Source organism: Homarus americanus, unplaced genomic scaffold, assembly GCF_018991925.1.
Source record: "Homarus americanus isolate GMGI-L3 unplaced genomic scaffold, GMGI_Hamer_2.0 scaffold51476, whole genome shotgun sequence".
Taxonomy (NCBI): Eukaryota; Metazoa; Arthropoda; class Malacostraca; order Decapoda; family Nephropidae; genus Homarus; species Homarus americanus.
The window spans coordinates 2,255,750-2,272,872 of record NW_024736148.1 but is presented as its reverse complement, the minus strand read 5'-3'; the positions used below and the strand labels follow the sequence as shown (position 1 = coordinate 2,272,872).

The 17,123-nt window shown below is 37.0% G+C and overlaps 1 protein-coding gene across 18 annotated transcripts in view; it reads left to right on the top strand.

Annotated features, from left to right (window-relative positions):
• LOC121872040 (cubilin-like) overlaps positions 1 to 16,685 on the top strand; it is a 205,740-nt gene extending 189,055 nt beyond the window's left edge. For 13 of the 18 annotated variants that reach the window (XM_042374701.1, XM_042374702.1, XM_042374698.1 and 10 more), the window contains 4 exons: positions 152 to 349; positions 8,009 to 8,137; positions 8,519 to 8,724; positions 14,172 to 16,685. In XM_042374701.1, coding sequence (XP_042230635.1) covers positions 152 to 349; positions 8,009 to 8,137; positions 8,519 to 8,724; positions 14,172 to 14,258 — 620 coding nt within the window. In that variant the 3' untranslated portion in view covers positions 14,259 to 16,685. The remainder of the gene's footprint in view (positions 1 to 151; positions 350 to 8,008; positions 8,138 to 8,518; positions 8,725 to 14,171) is intronic. The other 5 variants (XM_042374696.1, XM_042374693.1, XM_042374694.1 and 2 more) reach the window with 5 other exon arrangements.
• The last annotated feature ends 438 nt before the right edge of the window (positions 16,686 to 17,123 follow it).

Here is a 17,123-nt window from a genome sequence, read left to right as displayed (position 1 = left end):
ATCCTACGTGTAATTTTTTTAATTGTTTCTGTTTTTTAATATTAAACTGCATACAGGTATTTGATATTTTGCATTGTATATACTTACCAGTGAATTTTAATTAATCAAAAAGAAAGAAAAGTTGTTGATTCATAATGTATGTATTTCACAGAGAGAGGATGTCCAGCAGCTGTCGTTCGAGTGTGGCCAGATCTGGATAAAGTACCAATCGAGTTGTGTGGTGAAGGGCTGAGCGACGATGCATCTATAATAATCTCAAAATCTTCATTAATGAGGGTGGCCTTTTTAACTGCTGATAGAGCAGTGGGAGCAAAGGGATTTGAGGGCATATGGACAGAAATTCAGGATAGTAAGTGGCAGCTCATGACACATTTGATTGGCTAAATACAAAATACCTAATAACCCCTATATAACACCGCTCACTGTAATTAATTTATGACTAAACAATTACCAATAGCATGCATTATAAACTACCCCTACATTTATACTTCAACTCATTACCTTATACATAGCTATATGGATAGAAAACCCTACAACACTACTACTTCCAAAAGATATACTGGTACATGTACAGTACTGTACTCTATTCAAGTAACATCATGTCAAAGCCCTTTGCTTAGGTATGCTCAGTATCCTCTGTAAGCCCTTTGCATAGAGTTATCCTTTGTAAGCTCTTTGTTGTCTGCAGGAACAAAAGAAGCAGTCACCCCACTCTGTGTGTGTGTGCGTGTGTGTTTGTATGCGTGAGTGCGTGCACCGGAATGCTTGTACAGTATGTGGCATGTATAACCTTTTTAGGGAAGCCAAGCTTCAATTCAAGCATGAAAGTCGTTGGTCTTGTGTTAATGTGTTCCTTTCTGTGACCTTCCAGGATTAGCCTCTGTGGGGATGTGGTCTTTTGTTATTGTCTGATGGACCAATAAAGCAGTCATCTTTGTCTGTCTGTCTGTGTGGTCTTCCTTGATATCCAGTAAGAACTATAAGGGCTAAAATATTCATATATGGCTTGATAATTTCCCTAAAGGTTGCCAAGGTAAGGTTCAAATATGAAGGTTGCTTACCCTTAAAGTCTGTCTGTCTCTATAGATTCCTCAGTGTAGATAATTTGCTTCCTCAGGGATGCAACACTTGTTTGGCAAAAAGCCTGCTGTATATTAAATATGCACAAAGGAAATGTAAATAAGATGTGACTGGAGGATACATAAGTAAGGTGGGAATGGTGATTTTTATTTGTTGAAAGAAAAGAAAATACCGGTACTCCTGAAGTTGCCTGTTGAATTAAGTCATAATATAATTAAACAATTGTATTAGATGGGTTTTTTTCAATTATATTATTGAATAAGAATTGTTTATTAAAAGGCAACTCCCAAAGAATATTACTTTTGTAATTAAAAATCATTGGTTTCAAGTGGGATATTATTGACAAAAATTTTACACTGGTGACTGATATCACATGAGGAAGGGAGGGGAGAGATGAACCCAGAGTAACTAGTTGCATATACAGTACAGTACAGTATACTACTGCAATCATAGAATTGATTCATTCTTTAAAATTTTTAGTAACATTTGTGACTGATTGTTATTAACTCATCTGAATTAAGAAAAAAAGCACCCTATTGCTCGTAAATGCATTGTCATAATTTTTCATATGACATGTACTGAATGTCTAAAAGACTTTTGACAGCCACTTGATGGGTGTGTGGACTCTGGAATCGATAACTGGCCATGATGCCTTGGATATATAATATACTACGTCTTGTCAAGAACTATATACAGTATAAGGTGAATTTGTTTAACATAATTATTTCTAAGTTGCAATATACTCCTTAATTCCCATATGAACTTAATGTAAAGTTGAAGCAACATATTTCATTTAAGTGTAGCCTCAGTGTGATCAAAGTTATGCACATGGAGTACCATATATTTTTTTAAAAAATTTCTGGGCCTCTTGTTATTGTTCATGTTTTGCTGTATGCCCAGTGTCAGAGGAATGTTAGTTTCAACCCCTCCTTTAATCTTTAATTGTTTTTGTTTTTTTTACTAAACAAAAAATATTGATCTTTTTTTTTTTTAGAAAAAAATTGTTTTTTTTATTCATTTCATTAATATACTTTTTAATTGTACAAAAATGGGAGGTCTGAAGTTGAATTCTAAACAATTCTAAACAAGTGATCACATTCAATAGACAGTAATTGTCTACGGGTACACTGAAAAATTGGTGAGGCACCCACACCTACAGACAGTGAAAGTTAGTGTTCTTCATATTTGAACTTGTTTTTGGTAATTTTAAGAGAGAACTTCATGCATAATATGAATCTTGGTTCTTCTTGTAGAACACAGAAAGACGCATTTACAAATCAGTAGTGATGAGTGCTTTAATTTTCCTGGAGTTGGTGACAAATTGTGAAATACATTACTGGATAAAAAAAGTACAAACACCTGAGGAATGTGATGTGTAAATGGTTGCCTGTCAAGTTTGTGTACGGTATATGGTACAGGGTGTGTTGGAGGTAGAAAATGGGTGCACAAGCTGATTAAGGAATGAAGAATATTTATTATAGATAGTGCAAAGTGGGAAAAGTAATAGTAAGTAAAGAATTTGATCTAATGGTAAAGGAAGTTTTTAATTTTGTCTGAATTGGGAAGATCCATGGTAAAAGTAAACAAGAAGTGAGTAAAGTTAGATGGCATCTGATATACCGTAGCAGGAGTAGTGTTTAGTACTAATAAGACGCACAAAAAGTTCACTAGAATGTAATGACCATGAGAAAGGTCTGTTGTAAAGTTTAGAATACATTGGTCTAAACTGTATAAGTTGGTGTAAAATGTAGGAGGAGCATATGAGGTGTAACTGGAAGTCTAATAGAGACTTGAGGATGTGATAAATAGTATATAGGCATAGTCACAGAAGAATTTGGAGAACTTGTAACTAAATTAGTGGGGATAAGCTAGACAGACGTTTAGGGCTGTGTTGTGGAATTGGAGTACCATAGAACATTTCTAACAACAATAGGAATGAGTAAATGACAACAAATGAAAGGAGTGTGTCTCTTCTTGATTTTAAGTCCCCTGTAGTATTACTGGAAAGGGCCTGAAAAAAATAATGCGAGACAAATGGTACAAAGATGGCATGAATACTCAGCAGATTCCTAACTGGAGAAATGATAGTGTTACTGTTTATTCAGAAAAAAATTATCAAGTCTTTATTTGACCTCTTTATAAAACTCAGAACTGCAGCAAGGTACAGGAAATTTTGGTCGAGGGCAAAGATGTTAGCTTTTGAACAAACCCTTGAATGTATTTCTTGAAATTATAACTAAATGAGGTTCCTGGATACTAATTCAGCTTTTCACCATATGCTTATCTGGGTAAGACTGAAACTGGCAAGTCACATCACATAGAATATCTTCTTTACTTTTATTTTTATCCTCTTCGCCAATGATCGGTTCGTTAGCCGCTTGGGCGGTCGGTCACATTTGTTATGCACTGCTGGCAAGTTCTCGTACTCTTTGCCATTGGTCAGCTTGCTGGCTGTTTAGGCAGTCTGCCATTTCTCTGTTACACACTGTTAAACTGAAGGTTAAGGTCACTTATATTTAAATATTGCTGGAAAATAAAAGAAATTAGTACAGCTCCTCCCCGACTTACGACGGGGTTAGGGACCCAAATCCAGGTTGTAAGTCGAAATGGTCGTAAGTCGAAAATGCTTAAATAATACATAGAAAATCTAAAATGGGTGTCTCTTTTTCTTCTCAGCACCACAAATCTCTCACCTTTAAGCTTGCCAGCCATTTTAAAGTGAATTACAAACGAAAATTTTGTCCGTACACAGCGCAATCACTGACTTTGGGACTCGAAAATACGTAATTTGACACAATTTTGGTACGACTGAGGCAGGTTGTAAGTGCGGGTGGTCGTAAGTCGAGTAGGTCGTAAGTCGGGGAGGAGCTGTATTTTAAGATAAAAGAAATGTACTCAATAATGTGTTGCTGGAAATATTAGGTGTGCAGCATTTGAATGACGGTTGCACAACCATGCAGCTTAGAGGGAATAGTGATGATGATGACCTTAAAAATTTGGATCTCTTGGAAGCAAGAAATGGCTGGATTTATGAATTTGTTGATTTTTTGAGGGTCACTTGCCTTGGAAAGTTTCAAGCATTTCTTTTGAAGTTCTTAAGTTAAATTGCAATTCTTTGTTTACCTTATTTTCCTAATGGCCATCCAAACAAGAGGTGGCCTTGTCGAGGGAAGGAGGTCAGTGGCCTGTGTAGGTTCCTTCCATGGTTCTTGTTAGCTATGTCCACGGTCATCCTGAAACCCGGTACTGTTCTCAACTCCATAGCCTGAGCTGATAGATTGCTCCACAGATCTGCCACCTTCTTTGTAAGGAAGTACCTCCCCACGTCTGCTCTGCATGACATCCTGGCGAGCTTGAAGCTGCATCCCCTTGTGTTAATGGTGTGTGACATTCAGTTTAAGTCTGCAAAGTTTGAGAGGAGTTCCTCTACAAAAATAATAATACAGTATTTGTTTATACAGTATTTGTACTTAGAAAGAAAAAAATACCTTGCCAGAACAGTGTATAAAGTGTAAATATGAAAGAAGCATACTAACTGCTGCAGTCATTTTCCACACCTGCACAGGTTAACCATTTTTATCTAATGGCAGCTCTCCAGTCTTTTGCAGCTTCCCTCATCAGGTGTTTATATATGAAGTCATTTATCACAACCTCTCCCCATGTCATTCTTGGGCTCCCTTTCACATTCAGACTTCATTCATCTCTCGACCCAATTGGCCTCGTCAACAACTCTCTCCACATGCCCAAGCCATCCCAGCCTCCCTCTTGGCAAAAACTGGCCAATACAGTACTGTACTCTCAATTGTGTTAACTATCAATGTGAGTGATGTAATGTGGGGTCTCCCATTCTGTTGACAGCTGGGTGGGTGGTGTGAGGGGGTATCAATCTGCCCAGATCACTAAAGGTTTGAAGGTTTTGGAAATCGACGGAGTGGAGTAGACCTGCTTAATTTTCCCTGCACTCTACTTCATAGTTCAAATGGAACCCTCATTAATCCCACGCTGATGAGTGATAACAGTTGCATTTATCCACGTTCAAGTTCTTCCATAATTTTAACTTTATCCTCCAAATTGAGCCTCTTGCACGACTTCTTGGAAGGAGTTTCAAGGCACTTTGCAGGCATCTTGGGGTTTCTCCGAGGGTTAGGGCTCGTTGAAGAATGTGGCACTTTAGTTCATCCCTGACAGTGCCGTAGGGCCGTGGACAAATTGCGCGTGGGGAATGAAACGCAAAGCCTGCCCCCTCGGAGCGTCACTACCCTTTGACGGATATGCTGCATCTGGTCTACTGATTCTTTATAATAAAATGGGTGTACAGTACTTATCATAATAAATGGAGGCAATTTATGTCGCCGCGTTATTGCAAAATCTTCATAATACGTGTACTGTAATTGCGTGACTCTACTATACGTATTCTAAAACATATATTAAGTTCTAAATACAGTATTGATTATGGGTGACACTTATCATTTTACCTAGTGCAAGCTCCCAAAATCACAAAATACTGCCATACGTGAACCCAGCTGACAACTGTTTATATCAAGGCCTTAGACGGTGGTCTGTTCAAAATAGTGTTTTGGTGACATTCCATGAGTACTGAGTATTTTGTCTAAAGCTGTGTGTATTCTGAGACTAAGATAATTGATATCTGGACTTCTGAGGTTCTACTTCAATTCATTTGGAATTGTATCACAACACCGGTAAAATTAAAAAAAAATTTCAAGCATCATTATCTCCAAGTTAGTGAAGAACTGAAAATAAATGTATCCATGTATTGTCATAAATCAAGGTGGGGTATGATACATTGTAGGTAGGTAAATCATTGCTAATTTGAATTACTTTGATAGGAAATATAAATATACGTTGCTGAATTTATTTTGTGTAAGATATTGAATACTCACTGATTAGGAATTAATTTTAAAATACTGTACAGTATGTTTATAAAACCCTTGTCATATCCAAGTTTCTGAGAAAGACCTGATGAATACAGTTGTTGCCACTAACGGATAAAAATATTGAGTCTCACTAGCACCAGCGTATTTCTTATTTATCATGGCTCGGCCTTCAAAGTCCCATTTTATGTTCAACTCACTCATTTCCAGTCATTAAGATGAGCTGGACAGAAATCATCAGACAGCTAAGTGTTTGACTTGCTACAGTCTTAGGTGTTAATAAAGTGAGGGTGTGTGTTACTAGTGTACAGTACTGTATTGCAAATGTACGTACTGTATACTGTATATAATTGATAGCATAATATGAGCTTACCGGTAATTGGCAGGTTATTTTGGGGGACACCTTCTTGGCCTATACCTGTACAATGTTAAAGGAATATTTATGTCCAGATTTTAATTTAAAAAAAAAGGTTCATTAAGAGGTTGGTTTGATGATAGTCAGTTCTCCTATAATGTGAAAGTTACATTCATGGAGAAATTTGCACTTTAATAACCGTCAATTCAATGGGAATTAAGGGATTAGGAGGTAGCAGGTTTAAGAACACCAACATGACTGAACATATTTCTTTACAACAGTTATGTTTACTCTATCGCGTTTTATCCAATTCGCATCAGCGTTGTAAAAAAAAAATTCTCTAATGCAAGGGCTCCTCATTATACATTGGGATGTGTTCCAGAGAAAGGTGACTTTTAGTGAAATGTTATATAATGAGGAATTTTTCCCCATAAGAATTGATGTAATTAGGAATGTGTGTGTTCCAACATGTACAGTTATATTCCTTCAAAACTCAGGATGTGTTTCTAGAGAGAGAGCTTTCAGCAAATCAGCTTACAACAGGGTCACTATAACTTGCTGTATAGTACAGTATTTGATATGGAGATATGCTCCTCACAACATTATTTGTTACCTATGAGTGGTACATATTGGCTTGATTTAGCTACTTGTACACCTAGACCGCTGATTAATGAATAAATCAGGACATATGCTGAAACATGCATTATAACAGAACTAACTGTGCACTGCTTATCCCACCTAAGTATCAGTCATGTAATATTCTATTTCAAGGGATCAATAATGTTCTCTTTCGAATGGCATTTTTTGTACATGCTATGACAATTGAAAAGTGCACTGTTGCGGGTGCAAAATGTATGACTCGCTGCTTTCAGCCTTTCGCAGGAATTTCTGTATTGATTAGGTACTTTTTTTAAACCACCTATGATGAGAAAGTGAAGTTGATATTCTGTTTAGCTCCAGTTACATATACGTATAGGTCTTGGGGAATACATGTACCTGTATTGGGTTTTCAATCTGTGGATTTATTGACTACCGCATATAATAAATGGGGTTTCAAGATCATTTCCCGGTATTAATAAGGATCCTGTTATTAACCACTTCTTTTACTAAGTTTTTTGGCATTTGAATTATTGAAGATTATATTCTTAGCTTGCTATTTAAATTTCAATTATGAATTGCTTTTGCAGATAAGAACAGTTTGTGCCTCTGAATCCATCCCTAAGTGAAATGAAAAGAGTTTTCCTTTTTTACTGCCCCCACCCTTCATTAAGCTATGTATGACACACTTTTAGTGATTTTAAATAAGTTTTGAATACCCTCTATGTAAGAAGGTTATTAATTTTTCAGTAATCAAAAAACTAAATTTGTTGCATGAAATCTTAACACTTGCTTGTTGTAATTTTCTGTAAAATGTTTTAACGTGCAGTTGTAAAACTGGTAGAATTGTACAAAAATCCCTATTAAATGATTGCATGAGCCCTATAATAATATACTTTTAATAAAGATTAAATCTTTAATTAAGGTTTTTAATAAAAATACAGTTTTTATCAGTATGCCTCATTCACAATCTTTTGATAGAGCTTTGTCAAGTTATGCCTACTAACCTATCGGAAGATTTTGAATGGATCATCAAAATGGAATATTGCTTAGAATAGTGCAGTGAAGTACATCTCCTCCACTGATTTCCTCCCTTCAGGCCCAAAATGTGAACAGTTCCTGTGCTCCAAAAACAACTTCTGCATATCCAAGAATCTTCGATGCAATGGAGTACCAAATTGTGGTGTGGGTGATCTCTCAGATGAAGACAGTTGTAAGTAGAGGGATATATCAGGTTGGCAGAACATGACAAATACCCGTAATATATTCTACCCATTATTTCTACACACTTGTGTAAGTAATTCTACATTCCATGCATTTTACATTATTTTCATACGTTGCGCTTGATTTTTGACGCAAATAATTTCATAGTTGGTTAGTGGATGAATCACTGAATGGTATTTAGTCTGTTTAACATGTCACCACACAATATACATAATTCTGATAATTTCAAGATCATTGAATGATATTCCTTTTAACACTATTACTTTATGTACTTTTAGGAAGGTATCATTAAAACAGTCATTGAATATTAATTTTTTATCACTACAGTAATTATGGTTCTCACCTTTAATGCCTTTTTTCTTCTCCTTAGGTGTAAAAGATCCAGTAGTAAATGTGTTAATGTTGGTTGGTGTTGGCCTGGGCATCTCCTCAGTCCTCCTCATTGTGGTATGCATCTGGTGCCACCGTAAACATGTGAAGCGGCGGGAGGAAGGCGCGCTCCCTCATCATGTGCACGTGTGTGAACGCGGGGCACGATTTGCCTCAGTGGACAGTGTAGGCCACAGCGGTATTAACGTACATCATGTTTGCCCTCTTGACTCTAGCTGTCCTCTTTGTGTAAAAAATAATGTGTAGAAGATAGGATGACTGTTATTTTGCTCACTACTGTGATTGAATTAATAATCTTGAAAACATGAGATTTCAGCTGAGTGAAGGTGCTATGTGAAATGAATGATCTTATTCTTGGGTACAACTATCCACTACTTTAACTTTTGCTTAGAATGTTATACCTGTACTGTACTTCCATTATTACAACATTATAATCTCAACCAAGACAATTACTCTAACATAATAATGTACAGCTTACTAACACTTGAACATGTTGCTTAACCCTGGAACGCATTCGATGTTTTGTTGTACTTTACCACATTCGTGGTCACTATTGTGCACCAATTTTGGGGAAAATAAAAAAAAATACCTAGAGTTGTTTTTATTAATTTACAAGCTATGGACTTAAAATCTAATCTTAATACTGTACTACAGTCAGAAAGAAAAAAATGAAAAAAACAAAAAATGCAATTCGTCATGGGTAACTAAAGACAACTAGTAAAAAGGGGGTAATTTCCCAACACAACTTTAAAGTTAAGACTATAGCTATGAGTAGGATGCCTGGATTCTGAAGTCTGTCGACCAGTGGGCAGCGAGGGGGTGTGGGGGGAAGCAGGCCGCCCCGCAGCCTCCTGGCAGCACGACATCTTGTGGGCGGAGCTGTCAAAGAAAGGTCATTTGTTCACTAACTCAAAAACGACTTCTGTGCAATATATTTTTTTATAAATATTTTTTTTTTATAAATGTAAATATTATTTATAAATGTAAATATTATTTATAAATATTACATGTAATGAATATTTCATTCAAAAAAGGACTGGAGATTATTACTTACTTGTCAGCAATGCAGCAGCTGATGCACTGAGGGAGGGTGTTGCAGCCACAAAGTGGTTTCTTGCAGGTGAAGCACACATAGCGGCTGAGTTCCAGGGTTAAGCTTGATCAAACTATGCATATACACAATGGTTTTTATGTTCCTACTGCACATACAGGGTGGGGGGGGGGGGATGTTGAGTTTCATCTGTCCCTCTGTGTATTCATCCTGCCTAAGGTTGTCAGCAGGATTATACAAAAATTATGTGGTTAAGAGCAATGAAAGTTTGTAGCTTTCTTTATGTCGTTTTTTGGAATATCTTGTATTTTCAAGCTGACTTGTACACCACTGGGGGCATGTGCGCTCCACAAAGATAGTTCTTTATAGTTTGTAAGGTTTTTAAAATTTTATGGTATTTGTTGCCTCATGGGTGATCTTTTGAGCACCCTTTAGACAGCTTGCAGTTTCCTAGGAGGCATGCAATATTTGGTAGCAGGGTACACTGTCCATGTAGACAATGTTTTGCTGCAATTGTTGATGCAGAGAGCCAAAAATTACTAACCAATGGTAATTACTGGTTCCTGTGTCTCCTTATTGAGTAGTTCCCACATTAAATTACCCAGACTTCCACACTTGACCAGCTGCCATGGGATATCAGATAATTTGTGTTTTTTACTTTCTCAGTTGTGCAAGAGCCATTTTTATCCTTTCTCTTTTGTCAAGTGTTTATAGCTGTCCCATGAGAACAAGACAACCCACAATACAACATGCTCACTACCCTAGATTACATTCCTAGTTTCATGATGAGCAAAGATATGTAGACCATCAATATGACATCATAGGCTGTTTCCTGTAATTGGAGGAAATAACCGAACATGACAATATGTACGGAATTTGAACAGCAGTGAGTTTTACAGGGAGTGTTTGGTCTTCTGCTTCTGATTACAATATGTCACTGCTAAGTCCATAGTTTCCCTTCTGTATTCTTCCTTTTCCCCAGTTATTATTCTCTCCTTTCTCCTCACACCTCCCTCTTCAGGGGCAGAATCCAGGGGGTCCGGACCCCCCCTTTTCATCAGAAAATTACAATACATTTTCTTGAATGCAGTATTGTACTCAGGCATTTTTGTATAACAAAAAGTAATTACTGTTGACCTCAGAATATCTCTTAATATCAAGTGCACATGGCTTCTAAATGGCCTCAAAATGCCCATGATTTTGTTCAAATTTCAAGATTTTTTCTGGGGAGGGGCACTTACAACCCCTCCCCCCTCCAGCTGGGTGGGCTTACTGTGCTCACCATGTTCCTCAACCCACAACTTCTTGGACCCGACCTCCTCCCCCCCCCTTTTTTATATTCCTGGATCCGCCCCTCCTCTTCTATCTCACTCCACCCAACCCTCACTGTTATTTCTTTCCTAGCTAGGGAAGGGGGACATCATCAGTGGACATGAGCTAGGAAAGGGGGACATCATCAGTGGACATTAGCTAGGAAAGGGGGACATCATCAGTGGACATTAGCTAGGGAAGGGAGACATCATCAGTGAATATTAGCTAGGGAAGGGGGACATCATCAGTGGACATTAGCTAGGGAAGGGGGACATCATCAGTGGACATTAGCTAGGGAAAGGGGACATCATCAGTGAATATTAGCTTGGGAAGGGGGACATCATCAGTGGACATTAGCTAGGGAAGGGGGACATCATCAGTGGACATTAGCTAGGGAAGGGGAACATCATCAGTGAATATTAGCTAGGGAAGGGGGACATCATCAGTGGACATTAGCTAGGGAAGGGAGACATCATCAGTGGACATTAGCTAGGGAAGGGAGACATCATCAGTGGACATAAGCTAGGGAAGGGGGACATCATCAGTGAATATTAGCTAGGGAAGGGGGACATCATCAGTGAATATTAGCTAGGGAAGGGGGACATCATCAGTGGACATTAGCTAGGGAAGGGGGACATCATCAGTGGACATAAGCTAGGGAAGGGAGACATCATCAGTGGACACGTCGATCCTTGAAGGCCTTTAACTCTGAACAGAAATTCTAACACAACTGTTTCCGACTGATTCTGGAGTGGTTAACTTGATAAATTGTTGAAAAAGATTCCAAGCTTTCTCATATTGCATAGAAGTTTGGGGTCTATGACCTGCTAATACTTGGTTAGCTATATTGGAATTAACCAACAACCTATTTAAACTCCTTTGTATTTAAATACATCTTTTTTATACTGTATCTGGTATTTAAATAAAATTTAAAATATTAATGCCAATCTCTGCCAGTACGCTCAGAGCAACTGCTGCTCTTGAACTACTGTGTTTTGGCATTACTAGCGTCAGTCTACATCCAACAAAGAGCTTGATCCTGGAAGTGGTGAATGTTGTGTTAGATTGTGTTATACTTTGCAGTACTGGGGAGTAGCTATGATTAGGCCTCATTGCTTTGAGGGGAATTCTTCCAAGACAGGATACTATGACTGGTTTTATGATATAACATCTTAATGTTTGTTTAGTAAAGTTTTCATACAGGTTTACAATTGGATAAGCATGTTTATAAATTGTGCAGTTTTGCAGTGCATCATGAATATAGACAATGTAGGTACCCGTATATGGTGCACGTAGGCCGTGGGAGTATACAGTTTCCCTTGTGCCGTGAAATTGCAAGTAAACAACACTGGTAAACAGTAAGGCAACTTGACCTAGGATAGCTGACAAAGATGCCAGGTGCTTATTTCCTTCATGGATTGAAATTTCTTGAAGTCTTTTGTTGAAGCAATCAAAACCCATAAAACAAGGGATTGAAGCATGAAATCTCATTTCATGGCTGAGAGGGCATAACAAATGACTTGGAATTTCTCTCTCCTCCCTTGATGGGGTAGGTGTGTGTGATTTACGTGTATGACTGAGGGTGACAAGGCATGTTGATTTATTGTCTTTTTGAGGAAACTATTCCATCAGGGTATATATCAGTTAGGACTGGGTCTAACAACAGAGAAGTCTCTTGGGTAGGACAGGGAGATCCTTTCAGCCATAAAATGGGATTTCCTTTGTTTTATATAGTTCCCAGGCACTTTAGCAGTCGTCCTTTCACACTTCTATGCATCAACACTTTTATATATTGCCAACCTTTTCCTTCAATACTCTGATACCAGATATTTTACCAAATCAGTCAATTCCTTCCTCCTCTGTTGTTACTTAATCTACTTCAAGAACTTTTTCATATATCATATTCATTTTAAATTTTTGATAGAGCTTCCCTTAACATTCTTCCTTAAATCTAGTTCCTTATGTAAAGCAGCAGTCACTCCCACTGTTTACTTGTTAGGGCTTCCTCAACCACACTCTCCTTTCTAGCTCAACAATACAGCATCACCCAACACTCATCAAGCATCACAAATCAGTCTCCAGTTGTTTAGCTTGTCTTGTCCAAGATCAGTGAATGTAAGTTACCTCTATACATATAATGGTTAATTGATTGTGATTATTGAGTCATGTAAGCAGGCCTGAGATTTTAACATTAATCAGTGAGTTAATGGTATTTTCACTGTCATGTTAGTGATTTTGGAGGTCAGGTCAACTTTAGTTTAAAAAAATTGAGGCCATAGGAGTCCAACCTGACATTTTTTATGAAGATGTTTATTCAAGAGGGAAGATTAATTTTAACTCATGTTTGTTTATTTATTTATCTGGTCTTTGTCCAAAGTGAGCTACAGGCAGACCCTGATTTATGAGATGGTTGCCATTACACCCCCCCCCCAAAAAAAAAGTAACCAAAAATTTCCTAACATTTCTTCAATTTCAAAATCCACACTTTATCTTACAACTCTATGCCTTTATTGTACTGCACACAATTAATATATGGAATTTAAAAACATGATATATAACTTTTTATTTCATTTTAATTAGACAGTTTGGACAATAAAGCAACTGGTTCAATGACTCTGATGGTGTGAGTGATGAGTCACTTGTTCTCACATGAGTTTGAAGTACAGTAATAGTAGGAAAATGATGATACATTGAAAGCATATTTGTAGACTTAATAACATTGTGAGTGTTAGAGAATAATGAAATAAGTTAGTAAAATAAGTAAGCATACCAGTACTGTAGTAAAGAAACTGCATTATGTTAGCATATTTTCATTACCGTATTACAGGGTACTATTTTTTTATAATTTTGGGTTTTTGCTCATAAATCAAAGCCTGGGACTTTTTTCTTCTCATTATGATGAATGTTAAAAAATTTAATCCTGTAAATGTTGGTCTGTCTGTATTTTCTGCTTAGAACTTTCATATATAGATTTAATAGAAGTAATTTTTGCATCATCACTCATTCTTTCAGAGGTATTTGATTTATTTTTGTTGTAAAGAAAAAAGTCTTCACCAATACTAACGTACTCTGCATACCCCATCATTTCAACCTGTGTAAAAGTGTTATTTTTATTCTTAAAGAAGTGAACTGAATATTTTGGTACAAAGCACTTCTATGCCTCTACAAACTTTTCAGTTAAGTCACTCATATTCTGTAATGAAGTGAGTTTTTATATTGTAATCACAGTTGAAAACTAGGCTAATGATTTTAATATTTATCTTGTTTACAGGGTGATCGCAGCTTGTCTCCAGTTCTGGGAGCTCGACAGGCTCACCACCTCAGCCGTACCTCCTTGCGTACGGAAACAGTCGTCTGAGACTACGCCCAGCACCATCCTCCTTGTGGGCTAACGGCCTCAGGGGGTGGTGCTGAAGAATCTCGAACACCCACACCTACTGCTTCGTCGCACCACGAGCTCCTGATGTACTGAGCTGGGTGAATCCAAAGGAGGGTTCTGATACACTTCCAATGGACCTCAATATCTTCAAGTCCACATATATTCAAAACTAGAGACGTATCCAGAGGTTCATCATACCTCAAAATCTTGGATTAAAAAGGTGATATTGTTAGCTTTTTTAACAAATACTGCAGCAGTACATCAGACTTAGAGAAATAAGAAAGGAAAGTTGTAGACCTATTACTGTTATTGATCTGCTATCTTCTGTTTTGTAGTGCCATCATAAACACTGGATTACAAGAGAAAATCTTATACCTCTATTTTTCACATGGATCAACTGCTACAATGAAAATGCCAAGCCTCTGTTTAAAAGGCTTCTTACAGGTGCTAAAATGAGTGGTGCGACTACCAGCTGTGGTTTATGATGCAATGGCAATCAGTAATTTTATTGTACCCATACTAAGAAAAATATGACTTTCATCCTTAGACACAAAGCTTATTGAAAGTTTCCCATGCCATACAGTGACAGTTAGTACACTGCAAAGTTATCTAATTTATACAATGAAAATTGGAATGCCAACATTCCAGTTTTTTCTCCAGAATGGAAAGTAAACCTAACACACAAACTCCATAATTGGAAGCAGCAGCAGCTAGATCCCAATAGGAAATGGGAGACTGCTCCTTTACGCTTTAACTTTGTTAACGGAAAATATTTTTTGTAATGCTAGATTTCTGAGTGACAAATCAGTTGATTGCTTTTGAACTTGTTCATGACAAAACCCTTTAAATCCAATCATAATGGTGACAAATAAGCATTTAGTGATGCTTAACTGTGTTACCTGAAGCGCATTACCTGGTATTATGGTGCTCATTTGGTTATGAGATCACCAATAACACTTTATAGACGTGTGCTCAATATCAGATAGGATAAGAGACAGTCTAGTTGTTGTGATGTTGACAGATTATTTGTTCTAACCCCTTTTCTTGTTCATAAACTGATGTTCAGAGACCTGTTGCCCTTTTCTGCACATCTGTTTCATCTGTGCTTTTTGCAGTAGTGAGGCATGGTAGTCTCCTCTTTGCTTGTAGACTCATTATGTATATTCCATTTCAAAGATATGGCTTTGTGCCTCACTACTTGTTTAGAACTAGTCGGTTTCATCATGGGTTATGTTAACTTTGTTTGAAATTGGTCATATTATTTTCCTGGTCTAAATCTGTTATCTAAATCTCATTTTGCAACAATTTACCAGTTGGTAATTCTTCATAGATTAAATATGACATCTAGAAAAATTACCACTGCCTTGCAAGTTGAGTCATTCCCTGAACCCACATGTAAACTCCAGCTATTGGAGTTTAGACAATACCATTTGGACCCTGGCAGAGTCAGGTGACCAGCTCATGGCAGAAGCTGCTGGTATAATTACTATGGTCTTCCCCCTGACACGGAATCACGTGAGCAAGGATAACTTATTTGATTCCTGGCCCAGGTCTTCACAAACTTAAAGCGGGTTTATTGGTGTAAGTGGCACAAATGTGGACTGGCTGCTATGTGATGTCAACTGGAACAATAAGTTGGACAATAACAATAATTAGGAAGTGCAATAATAATCTACAGCTACAAGTAGTTGTCAGGATGTGCCAGCACATGCAGCAGAAAAAAATGTTTGCTAGCATTTTTTGTACAACTTTGTTCATGTTTTTACGTGAGTTTTGTTGCAATAACTCCCATACCATATGAATGTTATGACAGGAAAGAAAGGAAATTCTTGAAAGTACAGTAGTAGATAAAATTCAGATTTTATATGAAATTAGTCAAACTTCTTTCATAAAAATTATTATTATTATTATTATTATTATTATTATTATTATTATTATTATTATTATTATTATTATTATTATTATTATTATTATTATTATTATAATGGGAGTTGCTCGCTTCCAAGATTTCTTTGCAAAATACAATGTATAACATCTAATTGTTGGGATGATTTAAAACATCAAAATAATGTGCCCATGGTTTTAGTATCGTGTTTAGCGAAGAAGACATGGAAGTTGAGTGGAGTGATATGGCAGAAAACAGCAAGATTTCTTTACCTGTGGGTTTTCAATTTCTTTGTATAATTTTAGCACAGCAGGCTTGAAGATATTTGGAGTGTTAAAAGAACTCTTAAAAGATTATGCTGATTGAGTGTATGTGTGAGTGTATATACAGCAACAACCAACTGCCCCAGTGTTTCCCAGCTTCATAGCTGTGTTACACCTATGTAAGATACTGTAATAATCAGTCTGTCTCAGTATGTCTCATAGCATCAAATAAAGAAGTTTCCAGATTTCTTTCTAAAACAGATTCTCATTTCTCAACATTTATAGGTGAGCCAATCATTTGCATCATAGAAAAATTTTTCATTCTCTAACAGAGTTTTTCTCATATAAGCTGCCATATCATTGAGTTACATGTTTGGTAATTTCATACTTAGTTGGTAACTTACACTACCAGTATGTTGCATTTTTATATGACTTGTCTATTTTTATATTTTATTAATTTTTATTTTCACCACTTCAGCAAAGTAGCAGTTCTGATGATTAGTCTTTTCTTTGTTATGTCCTTCATTGTCCAGTGTTAGTTCAAGAGGAAACTGGAGTACCTGTACCTGGAGAAAACCTGTATGTTTGGTAGGATCACACTGGCTAATACTCTTCCAACATCTGACTCGGGCCAGGATTGAACCTTGGACACACTAATGAGTAGCACACATTCAGTGGTGGATGAAGAACTGGAAA